The sequence below is a fragment of the Anomaloglossus baeobatrachus genome, chromosome 1, assembly GCF_048569485.1.
Source record: "Anomaloglossus baeobatrachus isolate aAnoBae1 chromosome 1, aAnoBae1.hap1, whole genome shotgun sequence".
Classification (NCBI taxonomy): Eukaryota; Metazoa; Chordata; class Amphibia; order Anura; family Aromobatidae; genus Anomaloglossus; species Anomaloglossus baeobatrachus.
The window spans coordinates 114,870,809-114,887,819 of record NC_134353.1 but is presented as its reverse complement, the minus strand read 5'-3'; the positions used below and the strand labels follow the sequence as shown (position 1 = coordinate 114,887,819).

Genomic DNA, 17,011 nt, shown 5'->3' with positions numbered 1-17,011 from the left:
TGTCTTGTTAAACCTCTGTATGGTCTTGGCCACCCTGCTGCAGCTCAATTTCAGGTAATCTTGTAGCCTAGGTCCTTTATGTAGAACAACAATCCTTTTTTCAGATCCTGAGAATTCTTTCCCATGAAGTGCCAGTGACCAGTATATGAGAGCACCAAATTTACCCCACCTGCTCCCCATCCACCCCTGAGACTTTGTAACACTGAGTCACATAACATCGGGGAGAGAAAATGGCTAATTGGGTGTAATTTGGCTATTTTCACTTAGAGGTGTACTCACTTTTATTGACAGCATTTTTTACATCAATGGCTATGTGATGACTTATTTAGAGGGCACCACATTTACCCTGTTATACAGGCTGCACACTGACTACTGTATATTGTATCAAAGTGTCAGATCCGAAGTGCTGTCCCATGAAAAGATATAATAAAATACTAAAATGTGAGGGGTGTACTCACTTTTGTGATATACTGTTTGTTTCCCTGAAACAGGGCAACATTGAGTGCAAGAGTGGGTCTGCTAATCCTCAGTCAGTTTAGTCGCGACGGTCTGCGTTTCTTCCATACTGTTAGTTGTATTACATGTCTGTCATATATTTCTTTTTTTACAGGACATTTTCTTGTTTATAACAAGGCAGCTGAAAGGTCTAGAGGACACTAAAAGCCCACAGTTCAACAGATACTTTTACCTACTTGAGGTATGCATTATTTTATACTTTGTTTTCTATATAATGTGCCCTCATTACTAGGACAGAGCTGTATATATTGTATGACGCTGGCCCAGGTCTAGATTTCAGCATAACGAGGCCTGAAGTTGATCGCTATGAAGACGACGTCATCACTGGTATTTAAACAAGAAAAAAAATATTCACTCCCCTGAGAACATATCCTACTAATGCCTTGTTGTAATATGGCCTATCCAGCTACCCATATATTTTGAAATGATCCCACTATGTTTATGGCTTTTATATACCTTTGAATGAACAAATGAAGCATGATGCTAATTTCAGGTGCAGTACCCCAAACCATGTCCACTGACTGCAGGTTCGGTTCAGACCCCACCAAGGGCAAATGTATAGAGGTGGTCTCTTTTGAACATTTTTGAGATCTACCCCTGTAGTCCACATAGTGGCTCAGAAGTGTTAAGGGTGCTTTACATGAGGCGATAGATCGTGGGGGTCACGGTTTTTGTGACGCACATCCGGCATCGCTTGCGACGTCAGGCTGTGTGACACCTCCGAGCGACGCAGTATCACTCACAAATTGTGAGGCGTGTACTCGTCGCTCGGTTTCATAATCTCGTTTAATTAAGATGGCGCCGATTGCTCATCGTTCCCAGGGTAGCACACGCCACTCCGCGTGACACCCCGGGAACGATGAACAGCAGCTTACCTCTGTCCCGCGGCACCCGCCGGCTATGCGAAAGGAAGAAGGTAGGCGGGATGTTTACGTCCTGCTCATCTTCGCCCCTCTGCTTCTATTGGGCGGCCGCTGTGTGACGTCGCTGTGACGCCGAACGTCCCTCCCCCTTCAGGAAGAGGATGTTCGCCGCCCATAGTGAGGTCGCACAGCAGGTAAGTGCGTGTGACGGTGGTTAACTACTTTGTGCGCCACGGGCAAATAATTGCCCGTGACGCACAAACGACGGGGGCGGGTACAATCGATTGTGAAATTGCACGATAGATCGTACCGTGTAAAGCAGGCTTAAGGCTCTGTGCGCACAACTAGAAAATGGAATTTTCTTAAGAAAATTCTGCAACCTCTGAAAGATTACCGCACCTGCTGTAAAAAAACGCAGCAAATCGCATGCGGTATTGCCACAATTTGTCCGCAGGTTGTTACCTGCAGTTTTTGACCTATCTATGGCAACAACCGCAGGTACCTGCGCAAAAGAAGTGACATGCACATTCTTTCTGCTGCAGAAAACCTGTAGGTGAAAAAAAACACTTTTTTTTTTTTTTTTTAACCATAGGTTTTGCTGGGAATGACCACAGAAAGGTTATGAACATTTTCTGCAGCAATTCATGCAGCAAATCCACGGCAAAAACTACAGCGTGCGCACAGAGCCTTAGTGTGTATATCATGCCACACAACAGTGATAATTCCCAGTAAGGGATTCCGCACTATAGCAGCGGAGCCAGGTAGGCACAGGCATGAAGTTTCTTGGTGCAAAACAGGAAGTTATATTTTCACAAATCTCCCAATAATCGAACAGAAAACTGCTTTCTCTTGGGCACAAAGGTATAACAAACAATATTGTCCATCCAGCAGTGTGGGCTCACCCGTATACAAAAGGCTCCACTAGATCACAACTTCTCAGTTTCATTCAGCTGTTTTCACCTCTACTCCCAGGCAGCAAAGAAGACTGGTGAGCTGGAACTGGAGGTAAAAGAGCGGCCAGACCTACCCAGCTCTTGTGCCCATTCCTAAAACACAGACCCAAAATCCGGGCCCAATATATAACACCTCACAGCACTATAGGTGCTGAAGCCTCCTTCTCCGGGTCATCAATCACAGAGGCTTGCCACCTCTGATACATACCTCTTTCCAGGATCTGTGATGCTGCTGCCTTACTTCCCCTCATTGGTCTACTTCCCCTCATTGGTCTAGTGGTAGGCTTCTCGCTTGGGGTGCGAGAGGTCCTGGGTTTGAATCCCAAGGACACCCCATGGACTCTGTTAGACTGCTGCCAATTGTTCATTCAAGTGTGTTCATTTGAAGAAGAGCCCTGGTGAAGTCTTTAACTAGAATACTAAGGACCAGGGGGCATACATTGCAAGTGGAGAAAGGTGATTCCGGCAGCTAAATAGGGTAATAGGGTTCTTTACAGTTAGAGCAGTCAGACTGTGGAATGCCGACCACAAGAGGGAGTAATGGCAGACACTGTGTAACAACTTTTTAAAAAAAAAGAGCTGGATGATTTCCTCACTACACACAACATTGTTGGTTATAAGTGACTTAGGGACAAAATATCTAATTGGTGGAGGAAGGGTGAACTAGATGGACCTAGGTCTTTTTCAACCTAAGTAACATCCCACATATGGCCTGTTTTACCGTTGTAATTACCATACGTCTATATTGACCTCTTGGTTGTCAGTGACTACTGTGTCTTTATAGTAAGCCTGCACATTACTTCTCCACACATTCTGCACGCCATTACTCCCTTTCACTGCGCCATCTGCTGGCAAATCTCTGCCTGCACATTCCTGCGTTACATCGATTTCTGGCAGAATACACCAGGAGGAGCACACGGCGGATTCTCTGACAGCTGCAGTGTTCTGGCTTTGGCAAAGGAAAGCTTTTGTCCCCATGAAGAGTTTTGTCCTGTCATGTCACTTTTATGCTGATTTCCCACACTTGCCCTCTTTACAATATATGTCCTCCCAAAAATAAGATACCAGACCTCTACTATTGTGGACTGATTGTTATTCCCCTTTTGGTAATAAAAACTGTCTGTAAAACACGGCGTATGGTCTTTACTGTCATAATGTGTAACTCACATGTGACCCGGGCTGTGGAGTCAGAGGCAGATTCAGTGTAATGTATCAACTCCAGCTTTAAAAAAGAAATAAATAAAATAGCAGCAGGTGAAAGAAGTATTGAACACGTCATCAATTTTCTAAGTAAATACATTTCTAAAGGTACTATTAACATGAATTTCTCACCAGATGTCAGTAACAACCCCTCCAATCCACATTGGCAAAGAAATCAAATCCTATATGTTTATAATTGAGAAATGACACGAGAAAAGAGTATTGAACACACTTACTAAAACCTATTTAATGCTTTGTACAAAATCTTTTGTGAAAACAGCTTAAGGACACCTCCTGGTATGCGTACTTGCATGTATGCGCTGTTCTTTTGTTAAACCATAATGTTAATAAAAAATATTTGGGCGGCACGGTGGCTCAGTGGTTAGCACTGCAGTCTTGCAGCGCTAACGCCGGGTACTCTGGTTTCCTCCCACACTCCAAAGACCTACAGATAGGCAATTTAGATTGTGAGCCCCAATGGGGACAGTGTTCCTGATGTATGTAAAGCGCTGCGGAATATGTTAGCGCTATATAAAAAAAATAAAGATTTATAAAAAGATTTTATTATTTGATTTAAAAAAACAAAACAAAACGCCTCCCGTTTGGAGAAACTAGTTGCATGCATATCTCAGGTATGATTTTGGCCTATTTAGCCACACAAATACTCTCCAAATCTTGAACGTTTTGTGGGCTCCTAAGAACTGAGCATTAGTTCCTTCCTTAACTTTTCCATTGGATTTAGGTCAGGTGATTGGCTTGGGCCATTGTAGCAGCTTTATATATTTTTTTTTTTTTCTGAAACCAGTTGAGTGTTTTTCCTTGGCTGTGTGTTTGGTATTTTTATCTTGCTGCAATGTCCACCTTTGTCTCAGCTTTATCATCCGGGTAGATGAATGTACAGAATGTCTCTGTACATTTGTCCATTTATCCTTCCTTCAATGATATGATGTTTGACAGTGCGGTATGCTGAAAAACAGCCCCACACCATGATGTTCCCACCGCCAAACTTCACTGCTGCTATGGTGGTTTGGGGTGATATGCAGTGCCTTTTGGCCTCCAAACATGGTGTGTATTATGGCATCCAAAGAGTTCAATTTTGGTCTATCTGACCAGGCTCTATTCATCCAGCATTTCACAGACTTGTCTAAATGTTGTACTTTAAACATGATTGAACATGCTTTTTGTTCAGCAGTGGAGACTTGCATAGTGAGTGTGCATACAGGCCATGGAGCTGGAGTGCATTACTTATTGTTTTATTTGAAGCAGTTTTACCTGCTGATTCCAGATCATTCTGTAGCTCTTACCAGGTGATTCTTGGTCGTGGATCATTTATGGTGAAATTATGTTCTTACCTCTTCCTGTTAAAGGCCCCAACAGTGCTCACTGGAGCCATTGGTAATTTAGAAACCAATTTTTCTTCTATAACAAATGCGATCAGTATGTTTTGCAACAATAAGTTTTTCAAAAGTCTTGAGACGGCGCACTAGTTTTATCAGTCATGAGATGTTTCTTGTGTGGCACCTTGGTAATGAGACCTTTTTTGACACAATCAGTTGAACCAAATGATATTATTTTTCACTAAGTGGAAGGTTTGCTTTCTAATTACTGATGGATGTCATGGATTTTTTGCACTTCTTTCTTCATGTGTTCAATACCTTTTTTCCTGTCATTTCTCATTATTACACCTCACTAAATTTATAGATATCTATATTTACTTATAAAATTAAGGACATGTTCAATACTTTATTCACCTGCTGTGTCTATATGTAGTGTGTGTGTGTGTGTGTGTGTGTGTGTGTGTGTGTGTGTAATATAAATATATATACATATATGTGTGTGTGTGTGTGTATGTATATATATAATATATATATATATATATATATATGTATATATGTGTGTGTGTGTGTGTATAAGTAATCCTTTTATTAGTTTTGGGGAACCTGTCACCAGATTTGGGGCCTATAAGCTGCGGCCACCACCAGTGGGCTCTTATATATAGTATTCTAACATGCCGTATATAAGAGCCCAGGCCGCTGTGTAGAATGTAAAAAACACTTAAACGGTCGCTGTGGTGGAGTTGGGTCATATGGGTGGTGTCGGCTCCTCCTCTTTCGGTCATCTTTATCCTCCTTCTTGTGAAGCCGGGTTGCATGACTCGTCTACGTCATACACACTCACCGGTCCCGCGCAGGCGCACTACAATACTTTGATCTGCCCTGCTCAGGACCTGAATACCAGGGAGTGTGTATGCCATAGGACGCGTCATGCACCGTGGCTAGAGAACGAGGACAAAGATTGCCAAAAGAGAGGCAACGGAGAACGGAGATGCCCATATGACCCAACTCCACCGCAGCGACCGTTTAGGTGAGTATTATAAAGTGATCTTTACATTCTATACAAGAGCCCACTGGTGGTGGCCGCAGCTTTTTAGCCCCAAATCTGCTGACAGGTTCCCTTTAATTTATCTAGTTCATATAAATGTAAATGAGTTTAGTAATGTTATATATCAATTTACGGCCTCATGCAAAAATAAAAGTAATGTAATCATTTTACTTTAGTAAATTGATTACTAATTATTGGTTGGAGCTGGATTGCAGCATGTGTAAAAGTGAGTCTGATCCTTGTCAGTGACCCCACAGCCCTGCCTGTGACACCATATGCTGCCTTTATATCTCCCTGTATGCTTGCCTCCAGCAATTATTGTGGTCGAGGTCTCCCAGAAATGCTCTTTTCAGTTATTTTGCCACCTAAACAGGCCGCCAATCACCATGACACACATGCAAAACTTTCGTTGATTGGGTGAAATGATCTTTTGATTTGCTGAAAAGCTCATCGTTCTTGGCAGCGCATCGTTCTGTGTAAACAGGAATTGTGCTGCCTAGAAAAATGGCAGATTGTACACCCTGAGCGATCTGTTATATTAACGTTGGATCGGCCTAAGTAAACAGTAATAACCTCTGATCTGTGAATAGTTACCAATTGGCAAATCCATCAGGGGCCGCCTTCTTTTTGGGTTCTAAATGTCCAGCATTGAAATGTGACTGTCAGGGAACAAGACCCCAGATCTGCCTCCATGTATCCCGGCATTACAGGAATAGCTGAGAACAATTCACAAAGCCTGTCCTTACTAATGGTTTATCTGCTAGAGAAGATATTAATCTCGTAGCTTCAGTGTAAGTGGCTCCGGCTACAAAATCCTATAGAATTTGAGATCGTTAAACTTGAGCCTTTAAAGTAATCTCGCCTCTCTTCTTATGGCTGAACCGTTCATGTTTTTTAATTGTTTTTTTCCATCTCATTTTCAGAATTTAGCTTGGGTCAAATCGTATAACATTTGCTTTGAGTTGGAAGACTGCAATGAAATATTTATTCAGCTCTTTAAGACTCTCTTCTCGGTTATAAAGTAAGTAGAACGGTCTTTGGCTTTTCCATGTTTACATACAATTACGTTTCTGGACTCTTCAGTATTTAGGTAATAAATAGCAGTTCCCTGATTTATCAGGCTGGGGTCAGACAGCCGAATATCCTCACGTCCGAGAGAGTCGGATTGATAATGCAAATCACACTGATCAGTGTCAGCATAGTGTGATCTGATTCTCTAGGGTGAGAAGATGGAGAAAACAATTTCTCCTTCTTCTCCATTCCGCTAGTCCGTGAAAGTCGGACAGCACTAAGAGGTCATCAGAGTGCAGTCAAAAGGTTTTCCACGGATTCATTGACTTGCATGACCAAGTGCGACCTGATAATCCGATCGAACTCTGCTGTGATAGATATATATATATATATAAATATTTTTTTTTAACGGACACTGTCCGAGGAGAAAAATCAGGCTTGTGCAAGTCCCCGTATAATATTTTCTTTGTCGCTCCATTGGGAGACCCAGACAATTGGTGTATAGCTTCTGCCTCCGGAGGCCACACAAAGCATTACACTTTAAAAAGTGTAACCCCTCCCCTCTGCCTATACACCCTCCCGTGCATCACGGGCCCATCAGTTTTTTGCTTTGTGTTGAAGGAGGCTGACACATTCACGCAAGCTCCACATTTTAGTCAGCAGCAGCTGCTGACTTTGTCGGATGGAAGAAAAGAGGGCCCTAACAGGGCTCCCGGCATGCTCCCTTCTCACCCCACTCTGGTCGGCGGTGCTGTTAAGGTCGAGGTACCCATTGCGGGTACAAAGGCTGGAGCCACATGCCGTTATCCTTCCCCATCCCTTAGGGGCTTTGGGTGAAGTGGGATCCTAACCGGTCACCATACACTGGGACCGGGCTCCCTCCGCAGCCCCTGGGGGAATCTGACGGACAGGAGCCGGGTATCATCAGGGACAGGGCCCTGCTACTCTGAGGTACTCTGTGTCCCCTTGGGGACGGCGCATAGAGCGCCTGTGTAAAGGACGCTGCAGCAGCTGCTGGGTGTTTTTGTGACCGGGACTACAGCGCCGACCGCACTTGTTTCCCGGCCACATTACTAACTTTAGTCCCCGGCTTTTGCGGCCTAGTACCGCATAATCCCGCCCCCGGGCCTGCCAGTCGGGGGTAAGGGCGGGACGCTTGACTACACGTCAGCGGTGAGGGCTGGAGCATACTTAGGTATCCTCCTCCCCCCTCACTGAGCACTGCTGGGCACCAGATTCCCGCACTTTCTGAGGCACGCCCACGGCTCCCTCCTCCTCTTAGAACGCCGGCAGCCATTGCTATCAGCTCTTCTGCAGGGGGAGAACGTCAGACCGAGCTCCACAGCTCTGGGAGGCCCAGGCAGGGAATCTGGTGGTCACACAACCGCTGAGGGCGGTCGGTAAGCCGAACCTGTTACTAGGTGCTGGCCCCCCTGGGTGCCGAACTGTATATATATATCCTTACTGTGTATACATTTACTCTGTTCGGCCGCAGTAATTGTTTTTGGCTATATACCCTCACTGTTTGCTCTAGGAGGAGACAACAGCATGTCGTCCGCAAAAAGCAAGGGTGCCAAGGCACAGGCTTATTTTGCAACCTGTACCTCTTGTGCGGCTATGTTACCTGCAGGTTCCACCTACCCTCATTGTGTGCAATGCTCGGCCCCTGTGACACTCACTCAGCCGGAGCCTCAGCCACGGGTGGGACCCCCGGCCCAGGTAGAACCACCGGCTACCACTGTCCAGGTGGCAGGGACAGAGTTTGCAGTGTTGGCTGACAAACTTTCTGAGTCACTTTCTCAATCCATGACTCAGTCTATGGATAGATGGTCTGCCAAGATACTTGAAGCTTTGCAGCACAGACCGGTAACACAGGCCCCGGGCACTGTTGAATCATTGCCCCCAGGCCCCCCTCGGTCGGAGCAGCAAAGTGCTCCTGGGGTGACTACTAGGCCCCACGGTGAGGACTCAGACACGGACCGCAGTCCCAGACCGGCTAAGCGGGCTCGCTGGGAGCTTCCCTCGACTTCATCACACTGCTCAGGGTCTCAGCATGAGGACTCTCTAGAGGATGAAGCGGATGCGGCAGATCAGGGCTCTGATCCTGACGCTGCTCTCAATCTTGATACACCTGACGGGGACGCCATAGTAAATGACCTTATAGCGTCCATCAACCAGGTGCTAGAGCTTTCTCCTCCAGCTCCTCCGATTGAGGAGTCAGCTTCTCAGCAGGAGAAATTCCAATTTCGTTTTCCCAAACGTACACGGAGTGCGTTTTTCGATCACTCCAACTTCAGAGATACAGTCCAGAAACACCGAGCTTTTCCGGACAAGCGCTTTACTAAGCGCCTTAATGACACACGTTACCCCTTCCCCACTGAAGTAGTTAAGGGTTGGGCTCAGTGTCCCAAGGTGGATCCTCCAGTCTCTAGACTGGCGGCTAGATCCATAGTAGCAGTGGCAGATGGTTCATCGCTCAAGGATGCCACTGACAGGCAAATAGAGCTCCTGATGAAATCCATCTATGAAGCCATAGGTGCGTCTTTTGCTCCGGCATTCGCAGCCGTATGGGCAATCCAAGCTATCTCAGCTTGTCTGTCTGAGATTAATGCAGTCAGACGTGCCTCTACTCCGCAGGTGGTGTCTTTAACCTCTCGGGCGTCGGCTTTTTCGTCCTACGCCATGAACGCCGTCCTGGACTCTGCGAGCCGTACAGCGGTAGCATCCGCCAATTCAGTGGCAGTCCGCAGGGCCATGTGGCTACGCGAATGGAAGGCAGACTCTGCGTCCAAGAAGTTCTTAACCGGTTTGCCATTTTCTGGCGACCGTCTGTTTGGCGAGCAATTGGATGAAATCATTAAACAATCCAAGGGAAAGGACTCGTCCTTACCCCAGTCCAAACCAAACAGGCCTCAGCAACGGAAGATACAACCGAGGTTTCGGTCCTTTCGGCCCTCAGCCAGGTCTCAATTCTCCGCGTCCAACAGGCCACAGAAGGGCCAGAGGAACTCTGATTCATGGCGGTCTAAGTCACGTCCTAAGAAGACCGCCGGAGGAACCGCCCCCAAGGCGGCCTCCTCATGACTTTCGGCCTCAACAAACCGCATCCTCGGTCGGTGGCAGGCTCTCCAGCTTTTGCGACGCCTGGCTGCCACATGTCCAAGACCGATGGGTGAGAGACATTTTGTCTCACGGTTACAGGATCGAGCTCAGCTCTCGTCCTCCGACTCGTTTTTTCAGAACATCTCCGCCCCCCGAACGAGCCGATGCTCTTTTTCAGGCGGTGAGCACTCTGAAGACAGAAGGAGTTGTGATCCCCGTTCCCCTTCAGGAACGTGGTCACGGTTTTTACTCCAACTTGTTTGTCGTGCCAAAAAAGGACGGATCATTCCGTCCCGTTCTGGACCTCAAACTGCTCAACAGACACGTGAAAACCAGACGGTTCCGGATGGAATCTCTCCGCTATGTCATCGCCTCGATGTCCCAAGGAGATTTTCTAGCATCAATCGACATCAGGGATGCTTATCTCCACGTGCCGATTGCACCAGAGCATCAGCGCTTCCTGCGTTTCGCCATCGGAGATGAACACCTTCAGTTCGTGGCTCTGCCTTTCGGCTTGGCGACAGCCCCACGGGTCTTCACCAAGATCATGGCAACAGTGGTGGCAGTTCTACACTCTCAGAGACACTCGGTGATCCCTTACTTAGACGATCTGCTTGTCAAGGCACCCTCTCGAGTGGCATGCCAACACAGCCTGAATACTGCTCTGGAGACTCTCCAGAGGTTCGGGTGGATCATCAATTTCCCAAAGTCACAATTGACTCCGACCCAATCGCTAACTTACCTCGGGATGGAGTTTCATACTCTCTCAGCAATAGTGAAGCTCCCACTGGACAAACAGCGTTCACTACAGACAGGGGTGCAATCTCTCCTTCAAGGCCAGTCTCACCCCTTGAGGCGCCTCATGCACTTCCTAGGGAAGATGGTGGCAGCAATGGAGGCAGTTCCATTTGCGCAGTTTCATCTGCGTCCACTCCAATGGGACATTCTCCGCAAATGGGACAGGAGGTCGACGTCCCTCGACAGGAACGTCTCCCTGTCTCGGGCAGCCAAAGTCTCTCTTCAGTGGTGGCTTCTTCCCACTTCTCTGTCGAAAGGAAAATCCTTCCTGCCCCCATCCTGGGCGGTGGTCACGACGGACGCGAGTCTGTCAGGGTGGGGAGCTGTTTTTCTCCACCACAGGGCTCAGGGCACCTGGACTCAGCCAGAGTCCGCCCTTCAGATCAATGTTCTGGAGATAAGGGCAGTGTATCTAGCCCTAAAGGCGTTCCAGCCGTGGCTGGAAGGCAGGCAGATCCGAATTCAGTCGGACAACGCCACGGCGGTGGCGTACATCAATCACCAAGGCGGCACACGCAGTCGTCAGGCCTTCCAAGAAGTTCGGCGGATTCTGCTGTGGGTGGAAGCCACAGCCTCCACCATCTCCGCAGTTCACATCCCGGGCGTAGAAAACTGGGAAGCAGACTTTCTCAGTCGCCAGGGCATGGACGCAGGGGAATGGTCTCTTCACCCGGACGTGTTTCAAGAGATTTGTCGCCGCTGGGGAACGCCGGACGTCGACCTGATGGCGTCCCGGCACAACAACAAGGTCCCGGCATTCATGGCACGGTCTCAAGATCACAGAGCTCTGGCGGCAGACGCATTAGTTCAGGATTGGTCGCAGTTTCGACTGCCTTGTGTTTCCTCCTCTGGCACTGCTGCCCAGAGTGTTACGCAAAATCAGGTCCGACTGCCGCCGCGCCATCCTCATCGCCCCAGACTGGCCGAGGAGGTCGTGGTACCCGGATCTGTGGCATCTCACGGTGGGTCAGTCGTGGACACTGCCAGACCGACCAGACTTGCTGTCTCAAGGGCCATTTTTCCATCTGAATTCTGCGGCCCTCAACCTGACTGTGTGGCCATTGAGTCCTGGATCCTAGCGTCTTCAGGGTTATCTCAAGCGGTCATTGCCACTATGAGACAGGCCAGGAAACCAACGTCCGCCAAGATCTACCACAGGACGTGGAGGATCTTCTTATCCTGGTGTTCTGATCAGGGTTTTACTCCCTGGCCGTTTGCTTTGCCCACTTTTTTGTCATTCCTTCAATCCGGAATGGACAAGGGTTTGTCTCTCGGCTCTCTCAAGGGACAAGTATCGGCGCTTTCCGTGTTTTTTCAAAAGCGTCTAGCCAGGCTTCCGCAGGTACGCACGTTCCTGCAGGGAGTTTGCCACATAGTCCCTCCTTACAAGCGTCCGCTAGAACCCTGGGATCTTAACAGGGTGGTAACGGCTCTTCAGAAACCACCCTTCGAGCCGTTGAGGGACGTTTCTCTTTCACGTCTTTCGCAGAAGGTGGTCTTCTTAGTGGCAGTCACATCACTTCGGAGAGTGTCTGAGCTAGCAGCGCTGTCATGCAAAGCCCCCTTCCTGGTGTTTCACCAGGATAAGGTGGTTCTGCGTCCGGTCCCGGATTTTCTCCCTAAGGTGGTATCTCCTTTTCATCTCAATCAGGATATCTCCTTACCTTCCTTTTGTCCTAATCCAGTTCACCAATGTGAAAAGGATTTGCACTTGTTAGATCTGGTGAGAGCACTCAGATTCTACATTTCTCGTACGGCGCCCCTGCGCCGTTCTGATGCGCTCTTTGTCCTTGTCGCTGGCCAGCGTAAAGGGTCACAGGCTTCCAAGTCAACCTTGGCTCGATGGATCAAGGAACCGATTCTTGAAGCCTACCGTTCGTCTGGGCTTCCGGTCCCTTCAGGGCTGAAAGCCCATTCTACCAGAGCCGTGGGTGCATCCTGGGCACTGCGGCACCAGGCTACGGCTCAGCAGGTGTGTCAGGCGGCTACCTGGTCGAGTCTGCACACTTTCACGAAACACTATCAGGTGCATACCTATGCTTCGGCAGATGCCAGCCTAGGTAGGCGAGTCCTTCAGGCGGCGGTTGCCCACCTGTAGGAAGGGGCCGTTTTACGGCTCTTTTTATTCAAGGTATTCTTTTACCCACCCAGGGACTGCTTTTGGACGTCCCAATTGTCTGGGTCTCCCAATGGAGCGACAAAGAAGGGAATTTTGTTTACTTACCGTAAATTCCTTTTCTTCTAGCTCCTATTGGGAGACCCAGCACCCGGCCCTGTTCCCTTCGGGCTGTTGTTTTTTTGTGCACACATGTTGTTCATGTTGCATTGTTCTTGGTTCATGGTTTAGTTCTCCGAACATCCTTCGGATTGAGTTTACCTTAGACCAATTTATAAGTTTCCTCCTTCCTGCTTTGGCACCAAAACTGATGGGCCCGTGATGCACGGGAGGGTGTATAGGCAGAGGGGAGGGGTTACACTTTTTAAAGTGTAATGCTTTGTGTGGCCTCCGGAGGCAGAAGCTATACACCAATTGTCTGGGTCTCCCAATAGGAGCTAGAAGAAAAGGAATTTACGGTAAGTAAACAAAATTCCCTTCTTTTTCGATTGCAACCCGATATTTTGTTGAAATGCATTTGGACCAAAAACATGATGATGTGAGCAAGTTATGCAAAATTCTCCTCATTTAGGCAATAATGGCGGCAGCTGTGGGAAAATAAATCTTGAAGCTTCCTCTAAACCCATCATCAATTTACCCCTTCACGATCAATGACCTTCTGGTACGTCATTGGTGATGTCACGGTAATCCCCTCCAGTTGCTGGGTGACCCAGCGGGGATAGCTCGGAGTCACGTTGTCCTGACGCTGCATGTCTGCTGATCACAGCTGTGCAGGTCTGATCTGCAGAAATGAACAAGAAATCAGACTGCTGATCGATAAAGTCCCCTAGGGGGGCTACTGAAGTAGATAAAAGATGTGTATAAAAAAAAAAAAAAAAGCTTTTGAAAAATAAAAAAAAACCCCTAAAAGCTCAAATCATCCCCCATTTGTCCCATTGATAATAAAAAAAAAATAAAACCGTTAAAACATAAACACACATTAGTTATCGCCGCATTCAGAAATGGTTGATCTATCAAAATATAAAATCAGTTAATCGGGTCGGTCCACTGCGGGGCCAGGAGACAATTCCAAACACCAAAATTACCTTTTTTTTTTTCGGTTGCTGCAATTTTTTATTTTTTAAAATACAGTAACATGTATTCAAAAAGTATCATCCGCACAGAAATGGTACCATTAAAAATATCAGCTCAAGACGCAAAAAATAAGCCATCACTGCGCCCCATATCCCAAAAAGTGAGAATGCTACAAAATGGCGAGGAAAGTGCTATTTTTTTGGGGCAAGAATTTCTGAATTTTTTTATCCTTTTAGATAAAAGTTAAGTATACATGTTTATCTACAAACTCGTACCGACCTGAGGCATCATACTGACATGTTAGTTTTACCATATAGCAGGAACAGCTCATAGGGGGAGGTTTCTGCATATTCATTACAGGGAGTTATTTAAAGAACCTGTCATCTGATTCATGCTGCCTGAACCACAGCAAGCATGGCTCCCACACTGGCTGCAATATTACAGCCTTATGTTTTACTCTGTAAACTCCCAACATGAAAATCCTATGTGTCTGACAAGTCTGCGGCCGGTCCGACAGCCTCCTCCCTCACTCTCCTTATGTGTATATAGGGAGAGACCTGTCAGTCAGAGGGGTCCGGGCGGTGACAGACTGCTAGGACACACGGTACCTATCCGACTTCTCTGTGGCTTTCTCTGACACTCTGCTGCCAACTGGCAGCCATTGATTTATGCCAGGTGACGGTCTCTTTAAGCCTTAGATAAAGGTAAAGCCTGCTTTACACGTTTCAATATGTCGTGCGATCACATTTGCGATCGCACCCTCCACCATCGTTTGTGTGGCACAGGCAATTTGTTGCCCGTGTCGCACAATGCTGTAACCCCCGTCACACGTACTTACCTTCCAAACGACCTCGCTGTGGGCGGCGAACATCCACTTCCTGAAGGGGGAGGGACGTTCGGTGTCACAGCGACGTCACACAGCGGCCGTCCAATAGAAGAGGAGGGGCGGAGATGAGCGGGTTGTAACATCCCGCCCACCTCCTTCCTTCCGCATAGCCGGCGGGACGCAGGTAAGCTGTGTTCATCGTTCCCGGGGTGTCACACGGAGCGATGTGTGCTGCCTCGGGAACATTGAATAACCCGACGTTCATTTTTTTAGAAAATGAGCGACGTGTCAACGAGCAACGATAAGGTGAGTATTTCTACTCGTTCATAGCAGTCACACGCTACGATATCACTAACGATGCCGGATGTGCGTCACGACGTGACCCCGCCAACATCTCGTTAGATATATCGTAGCGTGTAAAGCCCGCTTAACTTTTTTTTGGTGTGGGAGTTTTAGCTCAAAGTTGGGTTGTTTTTTTTTGTTTAAGATTAAAAAATATTTTTCTTTACTATTTATATATTTTGTTTGTGGTGTTGCCAAAATTGTAACCGGTGTATGTGTGTTTTTTATTTCATAGTAACAGCCACAACCAGAAAGTTCAAATGCACATGTTGGATTTAATGAGCTCAATTACTATGGAGGGTGATGGAGTTACGCAGGAATTGTTAGATTCAATACTTATAAATCTTATCCCTGCCCATAAGGTGAGTGCTGCTTGAAAGTATGTGCAGCTCCTATTACACTTGTACACTGCACTATGCTCTATGGAATGTATTAAAGGGAACCTGTCAGCAGAAATTTTGCACTAAACCTATAAGATTCCCCCTCTGCAGCTCGTGGGCTGCATTCTAGTACGGTTCCTGTTATTATTGTGCCCCCTTTTAGACCAAAATAAATACTTTATAAAGTGGTACCTTTTTAGTATGCTAATCTTGTTAATCGTACACAGGGGCGGGCTATCTGGTGTCCGTTACTGTCCCTCCTGCCGCTTTACGCCGTCCCCCATCACTCAATTTCATACTTCAGGATGCCGCCCAGTGCGCCCGAGGTCTTGCGCTTGCGCCGTGCCACTCTAGCGGGACTGTACACAGTGTGACCGCTGGTGACGTGATTGCGCAGGCGTGAGATTATGGGCAGCGCTGTGATTGTAATCAGCAAGTACCCGCCCATAATCTCGTGCCCGCGTTTTCCCCTCTGCCTCCACCGTTCTGCGCAAGTGCTGGCCAGATGAACCCACGTCACCTTTTTCCCATCTTGCCCTGGAGCAGGAAATAGATGGGAGGTGCGGAGCAGCATAACGGTGGAGGCAGAGTGAAAAGCGCAGGCACGAGATTATGGAAGATACTTGCTGATGAAAATCACAGTGCCGCCCATAATCTCACACCTGCGCAACACGTCACCAGCAGTTGCACAGTCCCGCTAGAGTGGCACGGCGCATGCGCGAGACCTCGGGCACACTGGGCGGCGTCCTGAGGTATGAAATTGAGCGATGGGGGACGGCGTAAAGCAGCAGGAGGCAGAATAACGGACACCAGAGAGCCCGCCACCGTGTACAATTAAGAAGATTTGCATAGGAAAAGGTACCACTTTATAAAGTATTTATTTTGGTCTAAAAGTGGGCACAATAATAACAGGAACATTGCTAGAATGCAGCCCAGGAGCTGCAGAGGGGGAATCTTTTAGGTTTAGTGCAACATTTCTGCTGACAGGTTCCCTTTAAATGTATAAATCAACGTAGTGGCGTTCATCACTCATAAGCGCCAATAAAAAAAAATGCATTCTTTGATACCCAATTGAGACCCTTGCCATCCACTGTACCAATATGAGTATACCTGCAGGCCTCACCAGTGCACCATGTGCTTTCCTAGCACAGCTCTGCTTTGTGTCATTTCAGATTTTGCTGCAGCAGAACATTATTTATTGACAGGCAAAATAAATGGCTAAATCCAGACATTTTCATTTATTGTATGTATGTATGTATATGTGTGTGTGTATACTGTGCATATATAATATAATTATTTACAGTAAATGATAAACTATAGTCCTGGATAGCCCCTTTAAAGGGAATCTGCCATATGGATTTACCCGTTGCAGATATTTGTAGCACTTAATTAGCCAATAATCAGTGATTTGTGTTTTAGCCCCAAATGGTAAATGTGTGTGCTTAAAA

General features: G+C 47.2%; 1 protein-coding gene across 3 annotated transcripts in view; it reads left to right on the top strand.

Annotated features, from left to right (window-relative positions):
• PDS5A (PDS5 cohesin associated factor A) overlaps positions 1-17,011 on the top strand; it is a 239,055-nt gene that overhangs the window by 58,263 nt on the left and 163,781 nt on the right. For all 3 annotated transcript variants that reach the window (XM_075346978.1, XM_075346977.1, XM_075346976.1), the window contains exons 4-6: positions 611-697; positions 6,838-6,935; positions 15,419-15,545. In XM_075346978.1, coding sequence (XP_075203093.1) covers positions 611-697; positions 6,838-6,935; positions 15,419-15,545 — 312 coding nt within the window. The remainder of the gene's footprint in view (positions 1-610; positions 698-6,837; positions 6,936-15,418; positions 15,546-17,011) is intronic.